The sequence below is a fragment of the Mus caroli genome, unplaced genomic scaffold (assembly GCF_978045245.1).
Source record: "Mus caroli unplaced genomic scaffold, Mus_caroli_1 scaffold_11, whole genome shotgun sequence".
Classification (NCBI taxonomy): Eukaryota; Metazoa; Chordata; class Mammalia; order Rodentia; family Muridae; genus Mus; species Mus caroli.
Window position 1 is genome coordinate 107,798,561 of NW_028227266.1, and position 21,621 is coordinate 107,820,181.

The window sequence follows — 21,621 nt, forward strand, 5'->3', positions numbered from 1 at the left end:
GGCCACCCCTTGGCACTCACTGCCTCTCTTGCATGCTCGCCTCTAAAATTCCAGCTGACCTCGGCTCTACCTTCAAAATAAGTGCAAAAAGGAATTTCTTGCCTAGAAGCCTGGGATTGAAACCCAACACCACAAACAAAAATGGCTGCAGTAGTTGCCCACATTCTGATCATCTTCTCTCCTGGATGATCATTTCAGGCTCCACGGGAGTATTTGGCTTCTCTGTACCTCATTAAAGTCTGTGAGTTGCAGTCAGAGCTCTTACCACCTGAAAATAATTATGGAGGGACTGGAGAGATGCTCAGTGATGAAGAGAACACACTCTTCTCGCAGAGGACCCGAGTTCAGTTCCCAGCACACATGATGCTCCACGCTGCCTGTAAGCGCAGCTCACCCCTACAGGTGGCACACACACTGTGTACATAAAATAATTGGCTGTGTGATGATGGCTCACGCCTTTAACCCCAGCAATCTGGGAGGCAGAGGTAGGTAGATCTCTGCGTTTGAGGCCAGCCTGGTCTACAGGAGACCCCAGTTAGTCAGTGAGGAACATCAGGCTCCCCCTTTTGCCAGCTTTCAGCCTCCTAAATACAAAATAAAAGGCTGAAAAGGTAAGCAGATATCTTCTTCTATGTTTGTTTTTGAGTCTGTGTGGAGGAATTTCAGAAGGTGCTGTTGGAGTTCGTCAAAAGACCCTTACAAAGACCACAGAGACCGCCGCCATCGCTGCAAACTGCATGAGGCTACCAACAGATTGGGAAAGGATTTTTACCAATCCTAAATCTGATAGGGGACTAATATCCAATATATACAAAGAGCTCAAGAAGCTGGACTCCAGAAATTCAAATAACCCCATTAAAAATGGGGTTTAGAGCTAAACAAAGAATTCTCAACTGAGGAATACCGAATGGCTGAGAAGCACCTGAAAAAATGTTCAACATCCTTAATCATCAGGGAAATGCAAATCAAAACAACCTTGAGATTCCACCTCACACCAGTCAGAATGGCTAAGATCAAAAATTCAGGTGACAGCAGATGCTGGCGAGGATGTGGAGAAAGAGGAACACTCCTCCACTGCTGGTGGGATTGCAAGCTTGTACAACCATTTTGGAAGTCAGTCTGGAGGTTTCCTCAGAAAATTGGACATAATACTACCGGAAGATCCAGCAATACCTCTCCTGGGCATATACCCAGAAGAAGTTCCAACTGGTAATAAGAACACATGCTCCACTATGTTCATAGCAGCCTTATTTATAATAGCCAGAGCTGGAAAGAACCCAGATGTCCCTCAACAGAAGAATGGATACAGAAAATGTGGTACATTTACACAATGGAGTACTACTCAGCTATTAAAAACAATGGATTTATGAAATTCTTGGACAAATGGATGGATCTGGAGGATATCATCCTTAGTGAGGTAACCCAATCACAAAAGAAGTCATTAGATATGCACTCACTGATAAGTGGATATTAGCCCAGAAACATAGAACACCCAAGATACAATTTGCAAAACACAAGAAAATCAAGAAGAGGGACGACCAATGAATGGGTGGATACTTCATTCCTCCTTAGACTAGGGAACAAAATACCCATAAAAGTAGTTACAAAGTTTGGAGCTAAGACGAAAGGATGGACTATCCAGAGACTACCCCACCTGGGGATCCATCCCATAATCAGCCTCCAAACCCAGACACTATTGCATATGCCAGAAAGGTTTTGCTGAAGGGACTCTGTTATAGCTGTCTCGTATAAGGCTATGCCAGTGCCTGGCCAATACAGAAGTGGATGCTCACAGTCATCTATAAGATGGATCACAGGGCCCCCAATGGAGAAGCTAGAGAAAGTACCCAAGGAGCTGACGGGGTCTGCAACCCTATAGGTGGAACAACAATATGAACCAACCAGTACCCCCAGAGCTCATATCTCTAGCTGCATATGAAGCAGAAGATGGCCTAGTTGGCCATCACTGGGACGAGAGGCCCCTTGGTATTGCAAACTTTATATGCCCCAGTATAGGGGAATGCCAGGGCCAAGAAGCGGGAGTTGGTGGGTAGGGGAGCAGGGCGGGGGAAGGGTATAAGGAACTTTTGGGATAGCATTTGAAATGTATATAAAGAAAATATCTAATAAAAAATTTTAAAAAAGATTTTGCTGATATGACCCTGATATAAGCTGTCTCTTGTGAGGCTACGCCAGTGCCTGGCCAATACAGAAGTGGATGCTCACAGTCTATTGGATAGAGCACAGGACCCCCAATAAAGGAGCTAGAGAAAGTACCCAAGAAGCTAAAGGGGTCTGCAACCCTATAGGAGGAACAATATGAACTAACCAGTACTCCTGGGCAGTAAAGTTCACATTCCTCCGTTCCCTGGCCTTGTTAGGAACTTTGTCCCACATTGAGGGGAAGGGGCAGCCTGTTAGAATTCCCTCCGGAGGCGTCCTGTGTGTACCCTGGGAGCTGTTAGTTCTTAACTCAGGATTGGATCCCTGAGCCAGGGTGAGCAGTTACCTGAAGGTGGTCTTGGTCACTGGGGAGTGACATTCCTCAGACTGAGGTCCTGGAAATCTGCTAAAAGGGACTTGACTTTGTTGAGCACCATTCCTTGCTTCAAGTCGCGGGATCCTCCTCCCGTGAATCTGTGTGAGGCTCCAAGGAGCCAGCAAGAAAATCGCAGCTTCCCTGAGGGCAAATTGGAGGCGCGCACCAGCTGTACACTACTGGCGCTCAAGTGTTAGGATAACGTTGCCACAGAGATCCTTTTCTAGCACCTAAGTCAACTGCAAGGGGGTCTTTCCGCAAAAGTATCAGTGAGCAGAGGGCAACTTGGATGCACCAGCCCCCTCCTCCTGCTTCTGGGAAACCTGTCTCAAATTTTCGTGGACCGGTGCTGGAGAGACTCCCATGGCCAAGCTGGGAGGGGCGGCCGCTTCCCTTCTCTTCCCTCCCACTTCTTCCCCCTCCCTCCCACCTCCTCCCCTCTCGGGCGGGGGTTCCGGAAACCGGCCGGGGCGGGGCAAGGAGGCTAGGGCCGCGCTGGTCTCAGAGGTTGCGGCGGCACTGTGGTCTTGGGCTTGGTCCGTCTGTTCGTCCGTTGGTCTGTCCCGCCATGGCTGCGCCGGCGCCCTCTCCGTGGACCCTATTGCTGCTGCTGTTGTTGCTGCCGCCGCCTCCGGGTGGTGAGCCTGGGAGGAGGGGGCGGTGTGTGCTCCCTAGGGACCGGGTCGGGTCAGACACTTCCCCTAGCTGTCTCTGGAATGAGCCAGACAGGACCAGCCTTGGAGTGCTCCGACTTGACGCCCTGAAAACCAGGGGGGCGTCTGTGAACCCCACCACTGACTTCATCTGGTCACCTCTTCCCTCCTGAGCTGATACTGACTACCTTTGTTGTGTCCTTCACGGTGTGAAATCCCTACCTGTTCCAGGGGCTGGAGCAGGACTCCCGCCTGGGGTTAGCTTCAGGCTCAAAGGCAGTCTGGCCCTTCCAGCAAAGGCTTTCCCTCTCAGCTTGTTTCCTGGCTGGGAGCCCCACGCCTGCTGTCTCTACAGACCTGTATTCCTGGAGAAGCTGGGCCCTAAGGCTGGCTTGGGGAGGAGACACCTCTTTCCCTTTTCATCATTAGAGGGATGACTCACTTGGGCTTGGGAGGGCAGGCTGGGGGCCTATTCGGGTGTGTATTGGAACAGTCCCCCGCTTGGCCATGGGAAACTGATTCTGTTGTGATGGGTGGCTTCCTGAAGGAAAAGGGCTGTTTCCTGAGGGCTGATGTGAATTTGGAAATGAGAACGGGAGTCAGCCCATCCCCGGAGTGAGGCTCTGGGAGAGCGGGACAAGTCAGACTATAGAGAGTTTTGTTCTGTGTCTGGAGGGTCTCAGCCTTAAAGACCCACTGGTGTGGACATCAGTAGATGCCACCTGTCTTTAATCTCAACACTCCAAAGGCAGAGGCAGGAGGAGCTCTGTGAATTTGAGGCCGGTCTGGTCTAGGCTGTGAGTTTCCAGGCAAACTAGGGCTATATAGTGAGACCCTACCCTAAACAGAAAGCAAGAAGTCTCACTGGTGTGGGCTGTTCAGCCTCCGAATCGCAGCCTGGCTCACTTTCAGGTGGTGAGCAGGCTGAGCTGGGCCTGCAGTGGTCAGATAGACCCATTTCATAGCAAGGTTCTGCCCAAAACAACAAAAAAATGTAGCCCTCTTTACCTCCAAGTTAACTTTTCACAGCCTGTCATAGCACTTTTCCCCCTGGGCCTCATTCTAGTAGCCCCAAGGCACATGGTCTATCTACTGACTGATCTGGCTGGGCTCTCTGACCAGGCAGGGTTCCCGTGCTGGCTCAGGACTGCTTCCCGACCGATACTTAAGGGACTGTCCTGCATGAGCCTTGATGAGGGTCTTTCACGTGGGGTTCTCCTGTGTGTGGGTTTCAGGTTTGCTAGTGTAACCTAAGGACACGGTGTGTGGCATCTTCCCAGAGTGTGTAAAGCTTGTTGGTACCCCGTGCTGGCGCCCGTCTCTCAATGTGACCTTGCTTATTGGGATTTGCTTGCTTGTTCTTGGACTGCGAGTCTACGTGCAAGGGTCTCACACAGTGCCACATTTTCTTATACCACCACACGCCTAGCCCAGGGATGAGTGCTTTATGGAGTCTTGTGTGGGGAGTGTTATTGTGAATTGGTTAGGATTCAGCCAGTTGGTAGAGGCTAAGGTTCAGGCCTCTCTCTCTTTGCATTTGTGCCCGACAGGTAAGGCTGCTATGCAGGTCATGAGGATTAAATATTGTACAGTCCTGTGGCTAAAGTTGCTCGGGTGTGTTTGTGTTTGTTTGTACACTTTCTGGGCTTGGCAGCTTCTGGGAGGTGGCCAGGAATAAGGCCTTGAAGGAAGAGTGGAGTCTCAGGTGAGGGACAGGCAAGAGAGGTGAGGCAGAAGGGGTAATCGCCGAGGGCCTTTGCAATGGACACTCTGCCTTGGGGGGGGGGTCCTTGATTTAAAAATAGGGGATTCTGAGAACAGTAAGTAGCCCAATCAGATTTACTCTTAGCCAAGTCAGGCTTCGGCCAGGAAACCATCTGACTGCCAAGGGATGCAGGGTACCTTGCTGTGGCCCAGAGGACAGGGCAAAGGCTTAGTAGGAGGGTGGTCCCCTGAAGTGACCTAAAGCATGCTTGTGCCTGGTGGCTGCACAGGGGAAATCTCTGCCATTGCCTGGGGTGTGGATGGGACCTGACCTATGGGACAGAGGAGAACAAGCCTGTCTCTCTATGCTTCAGCCCATGGTGAGCTGTGCAGGCCCTTTGGTGAAGACAATTCCATCCCAGTGTTCTGTCCTGATTTCTGTTGTGGTTCCTGTGCCAATCAATACTGCTGCTCGGACGTGCTGAGGAAAATCCAGTGGAATGAGGAAATGTGTCCTGAGCCAGAGTCCAGGTAGGTATGTGGAGGGGAGGGGGCGGGGGAGGAACTTCAGTCCATTCCCTGGAGAGCGCCTGGCCCCTCTGGCCTCTCAAGATAGTGGCTGTGCATTGAGCCAGAGAGTTTGAGGACTCCTATTTTAGATAGGACTCCCTACTCCACTCTGTCCTCCCTCCTCCCCCCATCCTCAGCCTTGGGTGGGGCTCAGTGGCCTCAGCTGCTTGGCTCTGGGGGTGTACTTGAACCCACAGGTCCTCGGGGTGGGCACCAGGTTATGGGAGTACCCACATTGTGTATAAGCTGTGGCTCTGTGTCTGCCACACAAGGCGCAGGGCGTGTGTGTGTGCCCAGAGAGAGCTCGGCTGTGTCCTCCCAGCACAGCTTGTGTGTTTGGGTTTCATCTTCTTCCGTATACACTGTGGTCATCCGTGAGGACCAAGCTGTGTCTCTCCACATCAGGCTCTGTTTTCCTTTGTGCTTGGCCACAGCTTGAGAGATGTAGTGGTCGTACTTAGCTCATGGCAGGCAGCCATCAATGCTCTGCACAAGCCCAGACCACACCATCTGTCTGTGTCTGCTTCAGTCTGTTCCCTTCCCATCCCATGGGCACCCCAGGCTTCTGTGTTTAAGGGATACACTTGTGTTTGCATTCTTTTTTTTTTTTTTTTTTTTAAAGATTTATTTATTTATTATATGTAAGTACACTGTAGCTGTCCTCAGACACTCCAGAAGAGGGCGCCAGATCTCGTTACGGATGGTTGTGAGCCACCATGTGGTTGCTGGGATTTGAACTCTGGACCTTCAGAAGAGCAATCGGGTGCTCTTACCCACTGAGCCATCTCACCAGCCCGTGTTTGCATTCTTAAAAGTCTGTATTGTTTTATGGATACATCTTTGGGAGTGGGCGTTCCAACGAATGCCCTTACTGTTTGACCTCAGTACAGTGTTCACAGACTCAGAGCTGTGTCATTCTCTAAGTCCAAAGCTGTTAACACATAGCTGCGGCAGTGGGCATCTTGGTACCCTTTCTGGAAGAAGTTCTTAAAGATATGCATGGAACTGCCAGGTCCCAGAGATGCCACCTAGTCACTAAGAATAATTGTTGGTTGTCCTTATATTACAGATGTCTTTCCCCCCACACCCCAGACACACCTAGAGAGGGTCTAACCTTAGCTCTGGCTGGCCTCAGATTCAGTGATCTGCCTGCCTCTGCTCGTTGAGTGCTGAGATTAAAGTTTTATGCATCACCAGGCTTGGCTTATAGCTACTGTATTTAAAAATTTTCATTTTGTTAATTTTTACTACTTAAAAACCCTTCTTCTTATTGTTATTATCGTTATTAGTTTTGTTCTTTCAAGACCGGTTTCTGTGTAGTCCTGCTTGTCCAGGACTCACTCTGTAGACCAGGCTGTCCTTGAACTCAGAGATCTGCCTGTCTCTGCCTACTAAGTGCTGGGATTAAAGGTGAACACCACCACCGCCCAGCTTAAAAACTTATTTTAAGTTAGGGTCTATATAGCCCAAGCTAGTTTTGGACAGAGTATACATACAAGGACGTCTCATTCCTTTGCCTCCACCTCCCAAGTGTTAGGGTTTCAGGTGTGCACCACTACACCTAGTTATATGCAGGGTTATATGCAGGGTTATATGCAGGGTTATATGCAGGGTTATATGCAGGGTTATATGCAGGGTTATATGCAGGGTTATATGCAGGGTTATATGCAGGGTTATATGCAGGGTTATATGCAGGGTTATATGCAGGGTTATATGCAGGGTTATATGCAGGGTTATATGCAGGGTTATATGCAGGGTTATATGCAGGGTTATATGCAGGGCTGAGGATGGAACCCATGGCCTTCTGCATGTGAGGCAGGTACACTGCCAACTTAACTGTCCCTTTTGATGTTTATGAAATTACTTATTTTTATATTATGTATATAGGTGTTTTACCTGCATGTATTTCTGTGTATCGTATACAGCAATGCCCTCAAAAGCCACAATCCCCTGGAACTGAGTTGCAGACCTTTGTGAGCTGCCCTGTGAGCGCTGGGATTGGAACCAGGGTCCTCTGGAAGAGCAGCCAGTACTCTTTAACTACTGACCCATCTCTCCAGCTCTCTTTTTTTTCTCTCTCTCTCTCCCTCTCTTTCTCTTTCTTTCTTTCTTTCTTTCTTTCTTTCTTTCTTTCTTTCTTTCTTTCTTTCATACAGGATCTTGCTGGGTTTCCCAGGTCTCAAACAACCTTTCTCTCTATTACAAAATCGTTGGAACTGTGAGTGCATTCATTATACTCAGCTTAAAGTAATTTTTTAAAAACCAGGTTCTTATTCCATTTAGATGTAATAGGTCACTTAGGATGTAGCTCAGTAGAGTTCCCAGCAAGAAAGCCCCAGACTTAGCAAGGCAAGCTCAGAGAGACAGAGAGAGAGAGAGAGAGAGAGAGAGAGAGAGAGAGAGAGAGAGAGAGAGAGAGAGAGAGAGAGAACACGAGCGCACACACATGCATGTGGCTCAAGTATATATAGAGGCTGGAGGATGACCTCAGATGTTGATTCTTAGGCACTGTCCGTTTTATCTTATTTATTTAAGATTTATTTATTGGGGCTGGAGAGATGGCTCACAGGTTAAGAGCACTGACTGCTCTTCCAGAGGTCCTGAGTTCAAATCCCAGCAACCACATGGTGGCTCAATAACAATCTATAATGTAATCTGGTGTCCTCTCTGGCCTGTAGACATACATCCAGGCAGACCACTTTATACATAATAAATAAATAAGCAAATAAATAAGTAAATTTTTTTCTTTCTAAAGATTTATTTATTTGTATTTGGTGTGCATGGGTGGTTTTGCCTGCATGTATGTAATTGCTTGCATGTATGTATGTGCACCATATATATACTATGACCAAAAAGTCCAGAAGAGGGCATCAGGTTCCCCGGAACTGGAGTTAAAAACAGTTGTGAACTATCATGTGGGGCTTGGGAACCAAAGCTGGGTCTTGCATAAGAACAGCAAAGTGCTTTTCACCACTGAGTCATTTCTCCAGTTCCTGCATTTATTTACTTTGATTTTTTCTTTTTTCTTTTATTAGATATTTTCTTTATTTACATTTCAAATATTATCCCCTTTCCTAGTTTCTCTTCTGAAAATCCCCTATTCCCTCCCCACCCCCCCCCAACCCCCCCCCCCCCCCGGCTTCCCAACCCACCCACTCCCGATTCCTGGCCCTGGCATTCCCCTACACTGGGGCATAGAACCTTCACAGGACCAAGGTCCTGTCCTCCCATTGACGACCTTTGATTTTTTTCTTAAAAAAATTGTTTTTTATTTGTTTTACGTATATGATGGGTACATTGTAGCTACATTGTAGCCTTCATGTGTTTGCTGGGAATTGAATTTAGGGTCTCTCTCCAGCCCAAAGATTTGTTTGTTATTATAAATAAGTACACTGTAACTGTCTTCAGACACACCAGAAGAGGGCATCAGATCTCATTACAGATGGTTGTGAGCCACCATGTGGTTGCTGGGATTTGAACCTTCAGAAGAGCAGTCAGTGCTCTTAACCACTGAGCCATCTCTCCAGCTCCCTACTTTGACTTTTTGATGCAGAGTCTCTTGATGTAGTCCTGGCTGTCTTGGAACTAACTCTATGTAGACCAAATTGACCTCAAACTCACATAGATCTGCCTGCCTGCCTGCCTCTGCCTCCCAAATGCTGGGGTCGAAGATGTGCACCAACACATCTGGGCCACCAGGGGGCAATAAGGCTTCAGAATGATCTGTAACTTGGAAAAGTGCGGCAGAGACAAATCTTCAGGGAGAGCCTGAGCATTGCATACCTTCTCACCGGTGCAGAGCAAGCTGGGAGCGATGGCCAGGCAGCTCCACGGACCTGGATTGTCCTTGAGGTCCTTTGTCTTGGACAGTGGTGCACAATGGCATAGCGCCATGGTTGGGTCCTCTGGGAGCTGAGTCCCGCAGCATCCCCTCAGATCCTTGTCTCTGGCTCCTTCAGTTTCAACTGGAAGCATTTCTGCTGGACTAACCTGGTGTACACCCGTTCTAATCTCCATATCAGCTGGAATACAGTCTTTTTTTCTTTTTTATAATTTTTAAAAAGATTTACTTATTTATTATGTATAAGTACACTGTAGCTGTCTTCAGACACACCAGAAGAGGGCATCAGATACCATTACAGGTGGTTGTGAGCCACCATGTGGTTGCTGGGAATTGAACCCAGGACCTCTGGAAGAGCAGTCAGTGCTCTTAACCACTGAGCCATCTCTCCAGCCCCTGACTTATTGCCTACAATATAAATAGGCTGAGAATTCTCCACATCTTCCGGGTTGTTTTGGTTTTTTTTGGGGGGGGGGTTGTTTTGTTTTGTTTTGTGCTGGGGATCCAACCTCCCTGCCTCCCTTTTCCAAATCTTGAAGTTTTGATTTGTTCTCTCTCGAATTTCCTATGTGCAACCAGGGAAGTCACAGTGTTCCCACATTGGCTTAGACGTCTTCTCAGTGTCTTTCTAGGGAACTTCAAAGTTCTCAGACTTGCTCTGTCTTTAGTCTCTGAGTTCTTCCTGGTAATTTCACTGTTTACTTTTTTATTATGTTTGGTGTGTGTGTGTGCATGCATGTATGTTGTGCCTTCCATGTGGAAGGCCGATGTTGACTTTCACAAGTCAGTTTTCTCCTTGCATGTAGGCCGTGAGATCAAACTCAGGTCCTCAGGCTTGTCAGCAAGCATCTTTACCCTCTGAGCCATGCATGTCATTGGCCCAGCCATGTCATTGGCCCAACCATGGCTTTTGCCAGTCCTGTGTTTATTCTTTTTTTTTTTTTTTTTTTTTTGGTTTTTTCGAGACAGGGTTTCTCTGTGTAGCCCTGGCTGTCCTGGCACTGTTTATTCTTTAAACATGTTTAGAGTTACATTATTTTTATGTGCACGGGCACACAAATGCCCAGTGCACATGTAGACATCAGAGAACAACTGTCAGGAGCCAGCTCCCTGCACTGTGGTATTGAACCTCCGCCCAGGTAAGGAATTCAAGTGAGGCTTAGAGGCAAGAGCTCTCTCACTGGCCTAGGTGTTCTTCTAACAGTCTGTTTTGTCATTTGGCATCACAGAGCCCCGTGGGCATTATTTGTTTTATTTTGCCTTTTGAGGCAGGGTTTTTATAACCCTGGCTGTCCTGGAACTCACTATGTAGACCAGACCCTCCTCAAGTTCACAGGGATCCTCCTGCCTCTGCCTGCTGATGGGGATAATAGTATGTGCCACTATGCCCGACCCTTGGGGATCATTTTCTTGTCACTTACTCTTGTTTTCTATTCATAGCACTCTTAGTGTTCGTGAAAGTTTTTGATTGTCTGTCTGACGTTTCAGTTATAGAACTGATTGCAGGAATGTGGAATTCTCTTTCTGAGGATTTATGTTCTTCCCTGATGTTAGCCTAAGCACAGAGGCTCATGATTAGAAGGGAAGACTATTCTCTTCTCCCTTCCTCGTGAGACACGATGTTTCAGGTCCTGTCCAAGTGTATAGAACCATCATGGCCCATTTTGTGGGCTTTACCACCGTGGCCCCCCAAAGCTTCTGGCAATGATGCCTGGCTTCCTAGATATCCCTCCATTACTTTAGGGAAGGCCACTAGGAGGACTTGGGTGGCAGGCTTATCTCCACTATCTCTTCCCAGCCACACTGTGCCCAGCTCCATTATTCCCTGCTCTCTGAAGACTTTGCACAAGATTTGTTTTTTTTTTTTTAAGATAGGGTCTGGGTGGAGCTGGAGAGATGGCTCAGTGTTTAAGGGCACTGTCTGCTCTTTCAAAGATCAGGAGTATGATTCCCAGCAACCACATGGTGGCTCACAACCATCTGTAATTGGATCTGATGCCCTCTTCTGGTGTGTCAGCAACAGGATGTTCATATACGTTAAATAAATAAATCTTAAAAAAAAAAAAAAAAAAAGATAGGGTCTGGGGTTGAACATGGTAGCGCACTCCTTTAATCCCAGCACACAGGAGGATGCAAAGGCTGTTGGATCTCGTGAATTCAAGGCAAGTTTCAGGACAGCCAGATCTACATAACAGGGAGACCCCACCTCAGACAACAAAATAGGGTCTGGGATATTCCTCTCTTCAAACCCTTTTCACTCTTGGGAGTTCTAAATTTTCATTTGCTCTGCTTTAAAGAGAGGAAATGGGGCTGGAGAGATGGCTCAGTGGTTAGCACTGACTCGGACTGAGTCTTCAGAGGACTGGGGTTCAGTTCCCAACACTCACCTGACAGCTCAACTGTCTGTAGTTCCAGTCCTATGGGATCCAGTACACCTCCTGACTGCTGCAGGCACAACATGCACTCTTATGTAGTCCAGAATGGCATTGAACTCAAAGTCATGCTCAGGCCCCGGTGCAGGCATGCACTACCACGCCTGGCTTTTCTAGAGTTTTATTGTTGTTTGTTTGTAGGCTTTTTATTTCTATGTTTGTTCTTTTGAAACAGGATCTGTTTTGTATAGCTTTTGGTAACCTGCCTTAATTCTGGGAATGGGTCGTGCTACCAGCCCCCACCTAGCTTCCCTCGAATGCATGGATAAAAGACACAGACACAGCTGTTCAGTTCCAACTTGCCTTTTGACACAGTTGCTGGGCGATATATATCTCCCACCTGGAAAAGCGTGCCCTATCTCCATACCTCCCACCTACTCTAAACTTTAGTTGCTCAGTTACATCTGGTCCCTGCTAACCATCTCTGACCGCCAGCCTGTAGGAGCGGCCTGTGTGGCCACTCCTTTGTGAGATCACACATGGCTGGTCACCTTTTCTCCATCAGAAGCATGGTGAACTTTGCTCTCATCTCCTTGTGTCTCTCCTTTCCGCCAGGGACCCAGAAGTCCCACCTACTCCTTCTGCCCAGCTATTGGCCCATGACCTCTTTACTGATAGGTCAAGAACCAACTGGGGAACAGGACCTTAGCATCAGCCCTGCCTCTACAAGAGTTTTCTATAGTTTAGTTGAGGCTGGCTTTGAACTTGCTAAGTAGCTATGAATAACCTTGAATTCTGATTTTCCTGCTTCTGTTTGCTGGGATTCTAGGCATGTATTAATGCACTTAGCTTCCCCCACCCCATATAGGGCCATACTCTGTAGTCTAAAATGAGCTTGAATTCTAGGCAGTCCTCTGCCTCTGCTCATGGGTGCTAAGATTCTGAGTCACCACTCCAACTGTGTCTTGCTTATTTTTTGTCCTTCTTGATAAAGTCTAGTAATGAAATTCATTTCCCTCTAAGAACTAGTTAATCCCTGTCCTGACTACTGTCTGTTTTGTTCAGGATGGGCTCTCTCTCTCTTTTTTTTTTTTTTTTTCGAGACAGGGTTTCTCTGTATAGCCCTGGCTGTCCTGGAACTCACTTTGTAGACCAGGCTGGCCTCGAACTCAGAAATCTGCCTGCCTCTGCCTCCCAAGTGCTGAGATTAAAGGCGTGTGCCACCACGCCCGGCTCAGGATGGGGTCTCTTGCAACCCAGGCTTGCCCTAATTCCTGATTCCCCTGCCTCTACTTCCTCGGGGCTGGGATTGCAGGTGTGCATTGCCATGGCTCTTATTTTGGTAAACTTTGACCTAATAGTATTTTTTTCCCATTCTGTATAACCACAAGGTGTCTCTATCAGTCTCTCTTCTTCTCTTCCTCCCTCCCCTTTTCTCCTCTTCCCTTCCTTCCCTTCCCTTCCCTCCTCAGAAAGCATCTTGCCATACAGTCCAGGCTGGCTTAGCTCTTGCGACCCTTCTGCCAGTCTCCAGAGCTGAAATTTCAGGCATTTGACAGATTTCAACTTAGACTGTTGTTTTCGGAAGGGTTGCTGTCTTTTCTCCCACCCCCCGACCCCACACCCCCATATTTCTTTTGTTTTTAACTTTGGGGTAACGTAGCCCTCACTCTTGGTTTCCACCCTCATCCTGTTGTGGTCAGAGCAGGTACTTTCCAGATCTCAAAGTTTGAGATCTGCTGTTTCTTGGCCTCATATGCGCTGTGTCCTGTAGATTGGCTTTAGTGTGCCCAAGAAGAGTGTATGGTACCCCGGCTTGGGATCCCAGTGTGTAGACTGTCCATCCTCGGAATGTCCTGTGTGCCCCAGCGCAGTGTGTTGTGGGGTGCAGGTGGGGATGGAGTATGTTCCTCATGCGCTTTCTCTTTTCTGTTAGCAGATTTTCCACCCCCGTGGAGGAGACACCGGAACATCTGGGTTCAGCGCTGAGGTTTCGATCCAGCTTTGACAGTGACCCTATGTCAGGGTAAATAAAGCCTGTGGGCTGTGTCTGTTTTCCTGACAGAAGTGACAAGGGCTCAGGTGGGCTTGGGAGTGGCCTCTGTGTCCTAAGAGGGCACAGAATCATGGGGATTGTGTCCCAGGAAAGTAGTGACCATGTTTGCCCACTGGGACCTTTGACCCTCCTGGGAGCCAGGTTTTCTCTGTATGCTGGGGAGAGAGATGATGTGGGTTGGGTAACTGGTTGGGGACGGATAGTTGAAGGTCCGGGGTGGGATCTGTATGGACCTGGGGGATGCGGTGGGTTGGTAGAGGTGACTGGAGAGGAAGTGACACTTGGTAGAGGCTACAGTGCTGTGAGGAGATGGTGGCAGTGGGGTGGCCAATGTCTGTGGCAGAATGATGGCTATGCTAATAGGGAAACAATGTGAGGTGGTGATGTGGTCATGGGTGGAAGGGGGTGATGCGGTCATGGGTGGAAGGTGGTGGTGATGTTGAATCAAGGTGCTGAGACGACAAAAGAGCCTCAGTCACCATGTGAAGCTTTGTTGGTGTGGGTCACTGTGCTGGCTGGCTGGCGTCTCTGTCTCAGGATCAGCCTGACCCCTCCATGAAGGGTAATTACAGCTGTAAGTCTTCCTGCCCCCACACAGAGGCCCCGCACTCTCGTAGCCCTAAACTTCCTAGCCGGGCTCCTGCCTTGCTTTTCTTTCTTCCTTTCCTTCCTCCGTTTCTTCCTGAGACAGTCTTTGTAGCCCAGGCTAGCCTTGAGCTAGTTGTGTAGCTGAGAATGACCTTGAACTTCCGATCTTCCCCAGTGATTGGATTACATACAGATGTGTGTCACCACCCTTAGAGGTTGAGCCCAGGGCCTCCCTGTGTGGTAGGTGTGAGAAACAGGACCCCCACTCTATATTAACAAATTCAAGAGACTAGAGAAAATAAAACAGCTTTAAATATATGATTCTGCAGGGCAGGGTCCGGCATAAACAAAAGGCCAAGACTGGTATGGCTACTATTCAGGGGAGGGGCCTAGTGCCACCAGTCTTCTGTGACTCTTAGCACTCTAAGAACACAGCACACTGAAAACAGACCAGAAAAACTTATCTCTTACATAGGCAAGAACTCTGTTAACTGAGCTATATCTCTAGTGTTTTTGTTGTTTCTTTTGAAACAGGCTTTTGCTCTGTAGCCCAGGCTAGCCTGGATCTCACCATGTTCTTTGGGCTGGCCCAGAATTTGTTATCCTCTTGCCTCCGCTTCCTGATTGCTGGAATTACAGGTGTGAGCTCCCATGTTACCTTCCTACACTGGCTTCTTGTTCCCATCCTCAGCCACAGAACAAGTCTCGGAGGAAAAGAACATGGGGCACCATGGCAGGCAGCCATTGACCATGACTGTGACTTCCTGACCACAGGTGTTGGGAGGGTAGGGTGGAGGTGGGTTGGTGATGTTCAGACTGTGACTTCCTGGCCAGAGGTGTTGGGAGGGTAGGGTAGAGATGGGTTGGTGGTGTTCAGCAGCTGCCTGCTAGTAAGGAAGAAAGGAGAGAATGGACAGACAAACAGTCTTCCTTGGAGCAGTCCTGCACAGCAACGCCAGGTAGACATAGCCATCACAGGGATGAGGGTGCAGAGGCCTTGCCTTGAGGGTTTGGGAAGATGGACAGCAGTGTTTGGGGAACAGTGGCAGGGAGAGCCAAGATGAAGGCTGGGGTTGAGGGCAAGGAGGCGGCTGGTCTGAACTGCTGGACTGCACTGAAGTGGGGTTGGCACCCCAGTACTGGCATGGCATGCTCAGCAGATCAAAGAGTGAATCAAAAGTGTGTGATGCATGTGGACCGCTCTGTGGAGACCACTCAGGGGCCTCACAGTGTGTGAAAAGGCTGCTTTCCCATGGGTGGAGACAGCTGGAAATGGGGGGAAGGCCGTATGCTAGGAGGAAGATCGGGTTTCTGGGATTTCTTTTTCTTCTATTCTTCAGAGCCTCAGAATTGTGCACAGAGGAGGTCGTTGAGGGGCAGGTCTGTCCACAGCCACTTCTCTTCTTAAAGAGACACTCAACTGGACACCTAAGTGCTACCTCTTCTACTGAGGGCACTGTTGTCCACAGGGTGGATTTCATGGTAGGGTTCAGTCCCTGCTGCCTGACAGGGGCTTGGGACCCCAGAGAAGCTCCCCAGAGGAAAGATGCAGGGGCCTGAGGTCTGAAGCAGCTCTCCCCCCATGTCCTACCTTTGATGGTTCTCTTTGGTTCTTACCCTCTGAGAGTCACAGGTCACAACAGTGGTCTGGAAGAGCACTTCTGCCAAGCCCCAAGTGTCACACTGTGCATATGTTATGTCTTCCCTCGGTGTACTGAACTTTGTTTTTTTTTTGGGGGGGGGGTTTGTTGTTGTTGTTGCTGCTTGTTTTGTTATTATTTTTGAGCCAGGATCTCACTAGGTGGCCATGGCTGGCCTGGAACTCAAACATAGACAAGTCTGGCCTCAAACTCAGAGATCCTTCACCTGTCTCTGCCAGACGGGTATCTACATTGACAGGTCTTTAATTCTGTCATAGCATTAGCCAAGGAGCCTGGTGTTTTCGTGGTTAAGAAATGTGTCGCCTTGAACTGGTGCTTTGAGCCGAGGTCTGAGAGAAGAACAGGTATTATTAAGTAGGAGTGAGGGTTGTGGGGAAGACCTGGGTGTGTAGAGACCCTGAGGCAGAACATAACTGGGTGCTTGGTGATCTGCCTAGACTTAAAGAGGGAGATGTGAGTCCTTAGCCCCAACAGGCTTTGTGGGTCCTGCAAAGAGTATCTATTTTTTTGTTGGGTTTTTGGGGGACAGAGTTTCTCAGTATAGTCCAGGCCTGCCTAGAATTCACTATGTTGTTCAGGTTGGCCCAGAACTCTTAATCCTCCTGCCTCAACAGCCTCCTGTTTTCAGGCATTACCTGTGTGGTCGCACACCATACTAAATTTTTTTTTTATAAGTTTTACTGCCTGGTTAGGCAAACCCTAGGTCTTAATTGTTAACTATACTTACTCTATACTCACAGGAAGGTAGGTACACACACTGTCACCAGTGACTATGAAACAGCTTCCTGTGGTCCTAGGGGCTGGGGGAGCCTCAGGCACTAGAGACAGCACCGGGGAAACGTGATCAGACCTGGCAGGGTTATGTTGTGGCTTGGGAGCAGAGGAGGAACCACAGCAGCCATCTGCTTATGTGTCAGCCAGAACCAGGGTCCTGCCCTGCCTAAGGCAGGCTTCTGGGGAGTGGGTCAGGCGGGCAGAATAGCTTAGAGGCTGGGGCTGGGCTTCTTTTAGAGGCTTGGGAACACAGGGCTGGGAAAGTGTCACCCCTGGGGCCTCTGCTTCCTCTTCCAGCCCTTGTCAGTGCCTGCCTGGCAGCTGGTGCCGAGCATGGTGTTTGAGTCATGCTGTGTCTTTAAGAGGGTGGCTACAGCGCCGGGTGAGTCTGTCCTTCCTGCTGCTGACGTCAGGAATGGGGAAGACTAAGGATAAGATTCGATTTCCTTTTCTTTGAAAGGGGAGGAGATTGAAACTGAGTGGCCCCTGATGAAAAGAGGGGAAGTCCTGGGCTGCAGGAGCCCCTTGAGTGAAGGCGGAGGCTAACATGGGGTGAGCAGTCACATTCTAGAGAGAGGCAGAGAAATACTGAACCTTCCACTGCATGCAACGGACAGTGTGAATGTGTTTTTTTTTTTTTCCCCTTTCCTGTCTCTGACTGCTGCGGAGACATCTATGGTCTCATGGTCTTGTCTTGGTGAAGGCTCCTTTTGGAAGCCTAAAGCGTGGGGAAGTCTGTCCCTTGGCCAAGAGGCCCTGCTAAGGCTCTGGCGCTCCCCTGAGCTCTGAGCCTCGTGGTAGGGTGGGGTGGCACTTACGTCCGTCCTTCTTCTCTGATCTCAGAGGGGCAGAGCCCTGGACTTAGGTTTTGAATTTGCCTGTTGCAGTTGCCAGACATTTGTCTTCTATTAGCACACAGCCTGGGCCCTGGGACCATGGGAAAAAAAGTTGGGGGCTCGGTGTGCTATTGGCAGTAATTTAGGTGATCTTCCAGCCTATGCTGTGTGCTGTCACAGGGCAGACCCTCTATTCTATGGGTGCCCAGGTTGGGCAGGGAGGCCTCTTCCAAAGAGCACAGCCGCCTCCCATCTAGCCTCCCTGGGATGGAGCTATGCTTGTTAACCACGGGATAGCCTGGGATGTCACACAGCCTGTATGAGCTGCATTTCCTCAGCATGTGGCAGCCTGTCTTGACTCGGATCCCGTCTTGCCTGGCTTGTGGCATATGCACGACAGCCATATGGTTGCTTGGTAGGGAGAGACCAGGTGTGTGGGTCGGTGGGTTCAGGATGCCAGCCTGGGGTGGGGGTGGGGGTGGCGCGAGTGGCTTTACTAAATTCTCAAAGAGCAGCCCTGTTGTATACATGAGGAATCTGAGGCTGAAATGGACTTATACCAAACAACTGGGGAGTTTCTTAAGAGTCTTTTGCCAAAAGGGGTCCCCTGGGAACAGGTGATGTGAGGGTGGCCGGTCATAGTGAAAGGTGGTTACACTGGCTCTTTGGCAGGTTCGGAGCGACCATCGCCATTGGCGTGACCATCTTTGTGGTGTTTATTGCCACTATCATCATCTGCTTCACCTGCTCCTGCTGCTGTCTGTATAAGATGTGCTGCTCACGCCCACGCCGTAAGCCTGCCTTTACTGACCTGGTCCACCCATGCCGATACCAGAGCGGGAAAGGGTTGATAACTAGGAACCTGTTTTGACTAAGCGGGAGGGGCAGGCTTGGCCTCTTCTGGCCTAGGGAGCTGTAAGATTTTAACTAATCAGGATTCTCGTTGCAGCTGTCGTGACCAACACCACAACTACTACCGTGGTTCACGCCCCTTATCCTCAGCCTCAAGTTCAACCTGTGGCCCCCAGCTATCCTGGACCAACATACCAGGGGTACCATCCCATGCCCCCCCAGCCAGGAATGCCAGCAGCACCCTACCCAACACAGTACCCACCACCCTACATGGCCCAGCCCATAGGGCCGCCAGCCTACCATGAGTCTTTGGCTGGTAAGTGCCACTGTGGATTCAGTAACCCTGCATGGTCCCCCAACTCATGCCTCTGCTCCTCAGGTCCTTTCCTTCTGGCTTGCCCTGCCCACTTGCATTGCAGCCCAGTGTACCCACAGCTAACCCATGTCCTTTCTCCTTCTAGGAGCCAGCCAGCCTCCATACAACCCGTCTTACATGGATTCCCCAAAGGCAATTCCCTGAACCTGCCCCCAGCCTCTTTGGCTGCCATTTGATTATGTCGTGTGTGAGTGAGTGATACTCAGAGTTCTTTACTGCTGTCTGTGGTGTGTGTTCCTTGTCTAGACATGTGGCCTCCTCTGCTGTTGACCAGGTAGGCACAAGTCTTACCAGTGTGGGTCGGGACCAACCTGTTTTCTTCCTCACTTGAAATTGTACTTTCTGAAATTTCAAGCAAATTTAAAACAATAGGGTAGGAGGTATTTCCCACGTCACCCCAAGGTGACCAGCCATGGCCTGTCATACTTAGGAGAGCAAGCTTTTTGCGGGTACAGAGCCGGCTTTGAGGGGTAACCAGCTAGCTGCTGCTAGGCCTTTATTCCCAGGGTTTGGCTGCATTGGCAGTGAGGCAGGTGGCTGGGGGTGACACCAGGAGACAAGGGGCCTCAGTGGCAGGGGGTCACACCAGGCAGAACACCATACACTCTCCATCAGCTGTCTGTCTGGACTGTCACTGTCCTTCCTGGGGCTGTATAGAGGGCCACATGTGTTCACTATTCAGGCTCCAGTGGGGAAGCTTTCCTACCTTTGCTGGCCTGGCTCCTGCTCCCAGGCCAGGGACCTCGGTCTGTCTACTACACACTCTGGTTTCTCCCTGCACTGTCTTTTTACTGTTAGCCAAACATTTTGCCTGTTTTCTGTCTCCAGATGTGTGATAATTGGTGTGAGGTTGAAATCCTGGTTCCTGGAGGACAGACAACCTGACCTCCGACAGTCAGTTTCCCTTGACACCATCTTCATAGAAATACCAGACTCCTGTACCACAGTCCAGTTTGTCCCAGTAGCAGGGACACCAAGGCCAATGGGTTATCTGGACCAAAGGTGGGGTGGAGGGCCTAGATGGTATCTCCGGCCCAGATGTGAATACCTCCATATTCCCTGTTGGTTCCTGTTCCACTGGCTGTTTTAGCTTTGTGTTGATTGGTGTTTCTGAGCATTCAGACTCCACACCCTCATTTCTAATAAATGCAACATTTGGACCCACTTCTCCTTTCTTCAGCGCCTAGGCAGCTGGCCTTGGCTGTACACCAAAAACTATTTCTGTCTACCTCTTGAACTTGTTTCTTCCCTCTGTTAATTAGCCTAACAGGTTTGATTGTCCTGCTAAGAGAGCAGGAGAGGGACTGTACCTCATCCCTAGGGCCTGAGCATGGCCAGAGGCCCAGGCTGAGAAGCAGAGGCCGCAAGCAGTCAGTGCTATGGAAGTCTTTATTCATCGTATTTCCCCTCTTGACTTACTGCCCAGGTGAGGCCAGGAAGAGTCCATACAGAGTGGCTATTGCCAAGGTCAGGAGGGTCAGCAGGCTCAGTGGGGCCAGCAGCCCCTCTGGGACCTTCTCTGGAGGAGGACTCTTAGGTCGCCCGCTCCTGCCATTGCTGGGACTTCCATTGGTTGTGGCCAGGGGTGTAGTAGCTGTGGCAGCATGTGGTCTTAGGTTGGTTGTTCCAGTGGTCGCCGTAGTGCCGTACATGGGCTTGACGGTGCTAAAGGGCCGGGCATGTTTGTCTACCCACTGCAGTAGGGCCTGTGGCTTCCACTGACAGATGCTGAGCAGGGCTAGAACATCGCCTTCGGCAGTGTGGGAGTCTGTCGGTGCTTGCCCATACAGGCGGGTGTAGATGCTGCCCAGGCTGTAGCTTTTCCTCGGACCATGCCCTGAGGGGCTGCTAGCTTGTTCCAAGGCCTTTAGGGCAGCGATGCTGTCCACACAGAAGGTACCATCTAGGGGACTGGAAGTGCTCAGCCTAGCAAGCTCTGCCTGGAGCAGAGGAAAGTCATAGCGGTCACCGTTGTGTGCCACAAGGCAGCAAGGCTGTGGCTGGCGCTGCAGGAAGGCTTGGAGCAGGATGGCCAGGTTGTCATCAAAGCGTTGACGCCCCTGTACTTCCAGCTCAGCTGTGCTCAGACCTGTGATCTCAGTGGCCCCAGGGCTACATGCTTTCCCTGGAGCAATGCACAGAGAGAGCTTGTCCACCACACGGGGCGGTCTGGGCACTGGAGGTGGCTGTTCCTGAGAAATGGAAGTGTTCTCCAGAGCATGTCTATGGACAGCCAGCAGGCACAGCTCTGTGACTTTGGGCCGAGACAAAGGCAGGCCAGTGGCTTCCAGGTCTAAGAAGATGAGGGTCTGCATGTGACCATGGGGCAGGGTCTGTGAGCCCATGCTGAGCCTGGGGAAGAGATGGGGTAATGAGTAGCAGGAAGGTCTCAAGTGGGCTGGGGTGGGGTGCAGAAAGGCAGCTCAGCCCTTCCCTTCAGCAGGTACTATCCAGGGCCACTAGAAGCTGGATGGCAGGGTTGTTCTAGTGGGATGGATCCACTACTTATTTGCCTTTTGAGGGAGGCCCTTCCCCTAGTGCTGACCACCTTCAGGGTGAGGGAACCCTATTCTCTTCTGCCTTACCCCATACCCTTACTCCACACTTACCGAGAAGCAGGCAGCAAGGCTCTCCGCTGGGTCTGCTGCTGGCAGCAGTGGCTGAGGAAGTAAAACTGCCTGGGTCCACCCATAGGCCTGCCTCCTGAACAGGGCCCGCCCTGCTGTTAGCCTGCCAGGCCTGGCCCTCGTGCTAACGCTCCTCCCTCCCTCCCCAAGCACCCCAAAGGCCTTCCTAGAT

At 50.0% G+C, this 21,621-nt stretch overlaps 2 protein-coding genes across 4 annotated transcripts; one reads left to right on the forward strand and one right to left on the reverse strand.

Moving 5' to 3' along the window:
- The first annotated feature begins 3,002 nt into the window (after positions 1-3,002).
- Positions 3,003-19,982, forward strand: Shisa5 (shisa family member 5). Of its 3 annotated transcripts, none has more exons than XM_021171351.2 (6): positions 3,003-3,177; positions 5,271-5,427; positions 13,616-13,705; positions 18,267-18,385; positions 18,544-18,762; positions 18,908-19,982. In XM_021171351.2, exons 1-6 carry the CDS (start codon positions 3,108-3,110, stop codon positions 18,964-18,966), a joined length of 714 nt encoding a protein of 237 aa, XP_021027010.1. In that variant the 5' UTR covers positions 3,003-3,107; the 3' UTR covers positions 18,967-19,982. The 3 variants fall into 3 exon arrangements, with proteins under 3 accessions (XP_021027010.1, XP_021027011.1, XP_021027013.1); XM_021171352.2 differs by having other exon boundaries at positions 13,619-13,705; XM_021171354.3 differs by lacking the exons at positions 3,003-3,177; positions 5,271-5,427; positions 13,616-13,705 and adding an exon at positions 17,051-17,310.
- A 211-nt stretch (positions 19,983-20,193) lies between these two features.
- Positions 20,194-21,610, reverse strand: Trex1 (three prime repair exonuclease 1). Its single transcript, XM_021173013.3, has 2 exons — positions 21,432-21,610; positions 20,194-21,174 (listed from the first exon to the last, which is right to left on the reverse strand). The coding sequence occupies exons 1-2, from the start codon at positions 21,512-21,514 to the stop codon at positions 20,238-20,240; spliced, it is 1,020 nt and encodes a 339-aa protein (XP_021028672.1). The 5' UTR covers positions 21,515-21,610; the 3' UTR covers positions 20,194-20,237.
- Positions 21,611-21,621: the final 11 nt, after the last annotated feature.

Excerpts from the sequence above, each read along its gene's own strand:
- Shisa5 (XM_021171351.2), top strand. The coding sequence starts at position 3,108 with ATGGCTGCGCCGGCGCCCTCTCCGTGGACCCTATTGCTGCTGCTGTTG. Across the intron at positions 3,178-5,270 it reads GCTGCCGCCGCCTCCGGGTG|CCCATGGTGAGCTGTGCAGG; the intron begins GTGAGCCTGGGA and ends TCTATGCTTCAG. Across the intron at positions 18,386-18,543 it reads GTGCTGCTCACGCCCACGCC|CTGTCGTGACCAACACCACA; the intron begins GTAAGCCTGCCT and ends TTCTCGTTGCAG.
- Trex1 (XM_021173013.3), bottom strand. The coding sequence starts at position 21,514 with ATGGGTGGACCCAGGCAGTTTTACTTCCTCAGCCACTGCTGCCAGCAG. Across the intron at positions 21,175-21,431 it reads GCCTTGCTGCCTGCTTCTCG|GCTCAGCATGGGCTCACAGA; the intron begins GTAAGTGTGGAG and ends TCTCTTCCCCAG.